This window comes from Rhinolophus sinicus, chromosome 18 (assembly GCF_057876585.1).
Source record: "Rhinolophus sinicus isolate RSI-liver-muscle chromosome 18, RSI-T2T, whole genome shotgun sequence".
NCBI lineage: Eukaryota > Metazoa > Chordata > Mammalia > Chiroptera > Rhinolophidae > Rhinolophus > Rhinolophus sinicus.
In genome coordinates, this window is record NC_142518.1 from 108,750,754 (window position 1) to 108,759,685 (window position 8,932).

At 47.5% G+C, this 8,932-nt stretch overlaps 1 protein-coding gene across 13 annotated transcripts in view; it reads left to right on the forward strand.

Moving 5' to 3' along the window:
- MTMR1 (myotubularin related protein 1) overlaps positions 1-7,697 on the forward strand; it is a 61,866-nt gene extending 54,169 nt beyond the window's left edge. For 12 of the 13 annotated variants that reach the window (XM_074324106.2, XM_074324108.2, XM_074324114.2 and 9 more), the window contains 2 exons: positions 1,878-2,054; positions 5,408-7,697. In XM_074324106.2, coding sequence (XP_074180207.1) covers positions 1,878-2,054; positions 5,408-5,569 — 339 coding nt within the window. In that variant the 3' untranslated portion in view covers positions 5,570-7,697. The remainder of the gene's footprint in view (positions 1-1,877; positions 2,055-5,407) is intronic. The other variant, XM_074324107.2, reaches the window with a different exon arrangement.
- The last annotated feature ends 1,235 nt before the right edge of the window (positions 7,698-8,932 follow it).

Consider the following 8,932-nt stretch of genomic DNA (forward strand, 5'->3'; position numbering starts at 1 on the left):
ATGAGAGACCACATTTTGTTTATCCATTCATCAGCAGATGGATCTTTTGGGTTGTTTGCACTTTTGACTATAATGAATAATGATGCTATGAGCACTCATGTACAAGGTTTTGTGTGGACATATGTTTTCATGTCTCTTGGGTAGATACCTAGGAGTAGAATTTCTGGCTCATATGGTAACTCGAGGTTTAAGCTTTTGAAGAATCCCAGACTGTTTTCCACAGAAGTTCCGACATTTTACATTCTCACCAACAATGTCTGAGGGTTCCATTTTCTCCTTGCAGACACTTGTTAGTGTCTTTTTGATTGTAGCCATCCTAGTGGGTGTGAACTGGTATCTCATTGTGGTTTTGATGTACATTTCCCTAATGATTAGTGAGGTTGAGCATCTTTTCATTTGCTTATTGGCCATGTGTGTATCTTCTGTGGACAGATGTTCATTCAGATTCTTTGCCCTATTTTTAGTTGGCTTATTTATCTTTTTATTATTGAGTTGTATAAGTCCCTTATGTATTCTTTATATATACAAGTCCCTTATCAGTTATGACTTGCGAAACTTTTCTCCTGTGTATCGTCTTTTCATTTTTTTAAATGATGTCATTTGAAACAAGTCTTTAATTTTGATAAAATACAATTAATTTTTTTCTTTTGTTGCTTGTGGTTTAGTTGTCATATCTGAGAAACCACTGCCTAACCCACAGTCATGAATATTTGAGCCTGTGGTTTTGTTCCTAAGAGATTTATACTGTTAGCTCTTAAATTTAGGCCTATGATCCATTTTTGAGTTATTTAATGTATATAAAGTGCAGTAAGGGTCTGATTTCATTCTTTTGCATGGGGTTATCCAGTTGGCCCAGCACCATTTACTGAAAAGACTACCTTTCCATTTTTGGCACCCTTGTTGAAAATCACTTGAGTGTAAATGTGAAGGTTTGTTTCTGTATCCTTTTCTATTCCATTGATCCGCATGTCTACCCACCCTTGCCAGCACACCTGTATTGATTAGCTTAGCTTTGTAGTAAGTTTTGAAATCGGGAAGTGTGAGACCTGCAAATTAGTTCTGTTTTTTTCAGGATTATTTTGGCTAGTGGAGGTCCCTTGAATTATTGCTGGTGTTTCTCTTATAAATATAAAATATGAAAAGGTCCTAACTGAATTTTCTGAGTCTGGATACCTTGTGAGGAAGCCGGGGCTTGGGAACAGCAGAGTGGTAGAATACCTTCTTGACCTCATTGTTTTCTTGTTTGGACTTTGTCACTGTGCCTGATCCATGTTTCATGTTTACCTGCCCCACCATACCTGTGGGTTTGGGTGTTTTCATTCGGATGAACAATGTACATAACATTTCTAAACAATGTACTGTAACATTGGGGGGTGGGGAGATACATTTTAATATTTACTTCTCTATATAAGGTCGCTCCAGCCTGCCACCTGGCATGTTTTCCCCAAGATCGCCATGATTTTCCATTGAAAAGAATCTTATCTATAAATTCTACCCACAGTCCTTAATAGTAAGAGTTACAAAAGCAAACCGCGAACCAGAATTTGAGATGTACTCGTATGTGTTATTGATGAACCCCCTCATCCCATGGTTGTTAGAAAGCTCTCATTCTGCCTTCACACAGACGCAGTCGCCAGATGTGACCTAACTCAGCAATACGTTTTCCAGCACAGTAATCAGTGTGTGTTTTCATGTCATCCCAGCATGAGGCGATGCATGGCAGAGGGATGGGGGTGAGGCCTAGTAAACGTGCCTGAATTTTCACCGCTTGAACTCACTTCATTCCTTATTCAAGTCCTTTTCTTATGTAATATGAATTCTTAAGGATACGAAGAAAAGTTGAATTTATCTCAAGGTATTCCTTTTTCGTTTTTCAGGATGTATATACGAAGACTGTATCTTTATGGTCTTATATCAATAGCCAGCTCGATGAATTTTCTAATCCCTTCTTTGTGAATTATGAAAACCACGTCTTATATCCTGTTGCAAGTCTGAGTCATTTGGAATTATGGGTAAACTACTATGTGCGATGGAATCCGCGGATGAGGCCTCAGGTATCTTTTTGTTTTTCTTCTTTCCAAAAGAGCATGTCTTTTTGTCCAGGTAAAGATGGTGTTACAGAAATGTGTGCATGCTTCGTGTTAGTGTATTATACCGCAGGCTGTCTGCCCTCTGCCTCTCGTGTTCCCCTGTACCTGTGCCTCTGCCCCCACCCATCCTGGGCTGATGGACTCCATGTCCCACAGGCCACCCCTCATTCCCCTCCCCCATTGACTCTGGAAACATTTTCCCTGCCCTCTGCCTCTCAGCAGTGCCAATAGCTGGTGCTCCGAGAACCTTCTTTAGGAACCTTTCCTGACCTGAAATTCTCCTCCATTTACTATATGAGGGCCCTGCTGCTATTACCGTGTGCCAGGAAAATTTCTAACGTGGTGCGAGAGGCCACTTGCTGCTTCCTATGTTACAACAGTAGCAAGGGCAGTTAGCACTGCCACCCTGGTCAAACACATTGAAGTCAGGGGACCTTAGCACTAGGTGGCCAGAGCACATAGTTCTAAGTACCACCTGGGCTCTGGGTTTAGTGTGCGTTTTGAGTAGCAAAAATGCTAACTTTTAAGAGTGGTAAAACTATTTTCTTTATTGAAGAACTTCTGAAGCTGGAGAAACCGTCTCAGCTCTTTACCCCACGAAAACAAACAGTATACATTTAGTCTACTTCTGTGGTCAGTGGTCAATGTTCTCAATACAGATTTTCAACTCTATTTGTGGCCAGTAAGCCATTAGTAACTCATTTCAAATGTTTATGGCTTATCCCTGTACCGATGAGCATCCAGCCATAGCTCTGTGGTGTCTGCCGAGAGTGCTATGGCATCAGTTAGCAATCATCGGTGGCCTCCAGAAAGCATCCTCAGAAACACGGTCCCCAAATCCTTTCCCCTTTCCTCTTGGGAGTGGCCCACGCCTCATCATGTGACCCGAGTCAGTCACACCAGGCCTCCTGGTGTGTGCAGTCATGGAAGGGAACGCTGCCCCAAGCCAGGGCCAAATACTGTCTCTTTTGGTGATTTGATCCCTGATGCGGGGCAAGGTCTTGAGCCTTGCAGAGCCCTTGTGGAGGATGCGAGTGTAAAATGAATGCCTATCTTGGAGAGAGGTAGGCAGGTGGTTCAGCTTTTCGTATTCTCCCTGCACCATGCTACACAGAAAGGAGAAATGGAAGGCAGTCCAAGGGCCACAGCGTTTTATCCTCAATGCAACAGGCACATTTTGGAGACCTCCTAGGTGCAGGACACACAGAGCATGTTGGGGAGTGGGCTGGGCCTTGGTCACATTGGAGGCCAGAGGTCAGCAGGCCCAGGCTGCAGAGAGCTGCGTGCAGCATCTCTGGGGGTTTGCACTTGATTCCAGGGTTGTGGGCGCCACCTCCCACCCCCACCACCAGGGTTTGTAGAGCAAGACCTGGTGTATGCTCTAGAAAGCTCGTTGTGGTAGCACTAAGGTGGACAGGAAGGGAGATGGGGGGCAGTGAAGACTGTGGCAAAGGGATCAGCAAGAAGGCTGGTGTGGGTGTCCATGACAGGGGACAGTGAAGCAGGCTGGGCACACAGGAGGAGGAGGGGGGACAGGGAGGACAGGCAGGGGCCACAAGCCGGTTGCGTCTCTTTCCTCTGAGGAAGACAGGTGAGATTGGCTGCCTGGAGACGATGGCTGGGTAGGGAAGAGGGCCCAGCAGACAGCTTGTGTCCTTTTGTGTCCCAGACATGCTAGCCTCCACGGGGTGACTGGCCCCTAGATGGGCATTTTCTTGAGGAAGCATGCATTTGACTTATTGTCAGTGAAGACGTAAGAGAAAAGATCTAAAAGGCTGCGTGGAGATGTATGGTTGTCTCAGGCCCCGAGTATGTGTGAACTCAAGTATTCCCACAGTCTGCTCTCTGAGCTCGCATGCGTGGGTGTTAGGAATGGGAGCCTGATTGCGAAGCAATCCATCGTCTGATTGGAACCAAATGATCCCGCAAATAGGCAACAGCATCCTTCTTGACCTATTTGGTATTTTCCTATCTCACAGCAGCCTTAGGATCAGCAGCAAATAAGCCAACTCTCTTGTTGTGGGGGTCTTTGCCATCAGACTCCCACATTGCTGTTCCCCCACTTCTTCCTCTGACCTGCCCAAGTCAGGAGTTTCTCGGCCTCTTCAATGCTGGTCACCAAGCCACCCTGCCAGGTGGGGGCACCTGGCTGCCCTGTGTCTTGCTTGTACCCCCTCCCTCTCATCTCTGGCTCTTTCAGTGTATCTGTCCCGCTCTCCTGTCTCCCATATGCCCCTCTTCCTCTCATCTGTCTCGCCTTCTTGTCTCTGTCTCTCTCTCTCTTTCTCTAGTGTATGTCCCTTTCATCTGTCCTCTCGTCTCTGTCTTCGTGTCTGTCTCCCTCCTTCCCTTCACACAGGCTGATCACCATTAGCATCCCTGCTCAGTTTTGGGGGGATGCAGATGATGAAACAAACAAGCCTGGTGAGGGTGGAGAGTCCAAAGGCCCCCAACCCAGGGCACACACTCTTTACGCTGGTCCCTGTGGGATGAAGCGAGCGTGTGTGTGAAAAGGGTGGGGGGAGAGTGCCCCAGGAAGAAGGCACAGCACATGCATGGCATCTTTCAAACGTGGAAGATTCTGGAATGCAGGAGGGGAGTGGAGGCAGGACCTGGGGAGAGGTGAGCCGGAGAGGCAGGCTGGGGTCAAACCACACAGTGCCTTGAGGCCTGGCTGTTGCCGAAGCCATTGGAGGGTGTTCAGCAGCGGTCACGTGGAGGGGTGGAGGACCAGTGTTCCCAGGGGGTTCCCCTCCAGTGGCCCTGCCTTCTCCTGGGGCTTCTGCCAGCTCATGAACACAGCTTCCAGTTATAGAAAATGCTGATGTAACAGAAGTATTTTTAGCCAGCAGAGCTATTTATAAAGTTGCAAAATTGGAAGTGCGTGTGCACAGGGTGACGGGCATCCATGGAAACACGGCTCGGAAGCCAGTTGCATTTCCCACTCAGGCTGAGGACTGACTGTCCCTTTGTCAGCCTGCGCCGGTGGCCTTGCCTGCCGGTGGCCTTGCCTGACGCACAGGTTGCGCTTTCACCTGAACCCACTTTTGCTCCCTGGGAACTTGGCCAAGCTGGGCAGGACAGCACAGGGGGACCAAAGCATCCCCACGAGGTCAGCTGACGCCCCTGACTCATGGGAAGGGGGTCTTTGTAGCCTGGTGCCAGGTGGGTCAAAGGCCGAGGAGACTTGGGACGCTCGGGGGCGTCTGGGTTGTGAACTCATTGTGCAGTTGGCAGCGCCCTTGTGCTGACAGGCTGTGTTAGAAACACAGTGCCCGACGGTGGCCCGCTAACAGCTGTGACCTGCATACCCACAGATGCCGATCCATCAGAATCTCAAGGAGCTGCTGACCATCAGGGCGGAGCTGCAAAAGAGAGTGGAGGACCTGCAGCGGGAGGTGGCCACACGCGCCTCGTCCCCATCCGAGCGGGGCTCTTCTCCTTCCCACTCCATCACGCCTGTCCACACCTCAGTCTGACGGGCTCCAGACACGGCAGTTCCGGTGAGTCCAGCCATCAAGGCCATCCTGCGGCTCCTCTGCTCTCCCCGGTGACTCAGGCAACAGTCCTGAGACCCGCCTCGGCTACAGCTTGTCATCTTGTCTTTTAGGATTAGGCCCAGTTCCCTCCACGTCTGGATGGCACTTCCAACCAGTGACCATGTGTATGACTAGGTGACAGACCCCACTGTCATGTACGCTTTGTTTTGCCAACACCCAGTTTCCCTCCTGTTGGGTTTCTCAGGGTGGCTGTCTGTCCCATTGACCCGCCTTTCTATCGCTGGGTCGCTTGGGAAAAACATAGTGAATGGAAAGCAGCGCTTAAGTTCAAGAAGGCCTCACACCATTTCTTTCCAAGGTAGATCCGTCATTAAAACCACCACCGTCACTTAGAGACTATGTTGCCAGCCACGTGGCTTCTTTCAGCTCCTTCCTACAACTTGAAAACTTTTAAAATTAACTATGTGGGGGTGGGGGTTAGATAGAGCATTGCCCTCTGTTCTAGAATTCTCTTCATGCACGGGGGCCCCTGTACCAATTACTCTTGTGTACATATAAGGTATTTTTAAAAAAAGAGAAATGTGCCTTTATTTTCCTATGTCCTTTTTTATGTTTAGACTAGTCACCCAAGGAGGTATCTGCTTAACTGGACTGTATGAGAAATTCTTTTCAAACAAAGCTCGTGCTAACCTTTATGTGGTACATTTGAAACCTGATTTGATTATAGTCGTCCCTGCAGAGGGAAAACCAAGGACTCAGGCAGCTCTGCGCAGGTGCTGACGTCCCCACGGGCTCCTTCAGGGAACTGTCGGCAGCTCCTGGCCTGTCTGACCTTGCAGCCTCCCGCCCATTCGCGTCAAAGTGAGTCTGGTCTCTCCTGTTACCCGCCTGTCTGAAATCTCCCATTTTCCTGAGATCCCTGCAAGTCAGTGTATTCATGCGACTTCATGTCAATTATTTTTAAGCAACCACTGTGCTGTTGCTTCAGTTGCCAAAAGCATAGCATGCACACTCCTTGGTTTGCTCATCTCAGAGCCAACCTTTGCCAGCCAGGCCTCTCCTCCCGGTTTTGCACCTTCACTCACTGACTTGGGGCTCTGGGACTCCACCAGGATGGGCAGGAACTGATTTGCAATCAACTGGTCCATCCACTAGCGCTGGAGCACTGAGCTCCTGTGTGTGGCGTATCACAGAATCTTGCACATTTGCGCCCACCCCAGCAGGCCTCGCCCCTACCCATGTCTGCCACTGGGACCCCCATCCCTACTGTAATTAAGGTTGCCTTCCAAGGCAGGGGGCCTCAGAAGCTCATAGGGTCAGATCTAAGTACAATTGCATTGGAGTATCTGGTTGGTTTCAAATGATTGGGTACCATGCAAAGTCCTACAGATTGACCTTAGTTTTGCAAATATATTCTTTAAAAACGGTTTTTTACAGTCAAATACTTACAGAATAGATGTTTTTTCAACTTGGAACTTTCTGATTCTTCTAGTAAATGATCTGGTATCCGTAAGGTATCAGAAGTACTTCTTCAAAGTAATTTCATCACCTAAGATGAAGTCTCCATTTTTATCAGCTGGGGATTTGTTTCTAAATCATAGTTTGATTGATGTTAGCTTTTGATTTATGCTTCCAACATATCTGAAAGCTTATTTATGAATGGAAAATCTGATTATTCATTGATACAGTTGTTTTTAAACGAGGACATTTCCCATTCCCCTCCCCCCAGAAATATCCTTCAATCCCCCAGCTGCACTAAGACGACTCAACTTAGTGTGGGCTGGAGGATGCTATTGACAGAAGCAGAGTGGGCTTATTCTTGCTGAGGTCAGCTAGCCTGCATGCAGGGCCCCAGAAAGTCCCATTCGATTTGAAAGCAGCACAACAGACCATTTTCCTTTGTATGTTCCTAGCACAGAACTGTTTCTAAAACAACTTGAAGTATAGTTTTGTTACTTAAGCAATTCTTTTTTTCGGTTTTATTTAAGTGTACTAGAATGTAAAACCTTTAGGGTTCATATTTTTGAAAACTGGTACAGTATCGTATTTGCCTCGTCTGATGCACTATATTTCAATCTAATTAAAGTGATAATGTTTGCTCTGTGGTCTTTTTTTGTTGTTGTCTCTGTTTTTAAGTATTTTGGTAGATTTCCTCTTCGGGGAAAATTAGGAATAGTAAACATTCAATACATGTTATTTTATTATGTGTCAAGCATAGTTAATGCCCTGTTTCCCCCAAAATAAGACCTAGCCGGACCATCAGCTCTAATGCGTCTCTTGGAGCAAAAATTAATATAAGACCCGGTCTTATTTTACTATAATATGAGACCGGGTCTTATATTAATTTTTGCTCCAAGAGACGCATTAGAGCTGATGGTCCGGCTAGGTCTTATTTTCGGGGAAACATGCTATGCGTAAACTTCCTTTCATAATTTAATTCATTTACTAAATCATAAATGCAATTTATCATAAGTCTTGAGTATCTTGGCTGAAATGGGTAAGTAGTCTGATTTTCAAATCTAAAATGCCCTTGAACTTAACCTGCAGAAAATGTTGTGGACATGGAAAGGACTGAGACACCTGAGTTAGGTGCAGCTCTGAGGAGGCAGGGCCATCTTTTCAGGCCACAAGTCTTAGCGCCTCAAATGGTGCGGACTTCTGAGAAGCCCGGCATCCCTACCGGGAGTCTATAGCAGAAATGCTGGTCTTGGGGGCGGGTGCTGTAAGGGCTTGGATGAAACCACAGCGCCCCCTGCGGGTCACTCTTACACGGGCCCGGGGTCCCTGTCCATCTCCCATAGAGCAGTCACTGCAGCTATAGTCCCAAGGAGTGACACCTCAGTGGCAAGGCTGGGAAGGCCACTGTGCCAGGCCCCAGCTGGCCATGCAGAACTACTGCACAGAAGAGTCACTTGGTGGGTTTGGGTTGGAGGACGTGGTGCTATTTTACTACAAGGACAAAAGTGCCACCCACCTCAGTGTGCAAACCTTCCTAGTATCCACCGCATCTTGCTCAGGCTGAAATGTCCGGCTGTCTTTTCAGTTTCTAAGTCAAGCTGCAAGGTCATGACAAGAGCATACTTTACCCCAAACAGGCCACTCCGCACATGGCTGCGATGAGTGGCAGGGCCCCTGTCCCTGCTTGGCTTTCTCGGGCTGAAACCACTGCGTGAACTCACATCCACCCTCGATACTGCCTTTCTTTGAAGAAGGCAGAGCAGTAGGCCTGGGATTTGAGAGTCGGGGGCCTGCCTCTGAACCCCGGCCCTGGGACATCAGGTACTGTCATAAATTAAGAAAAAAAAAACAGCATCACCTGACAAAGGAAGAACCTTAATACCG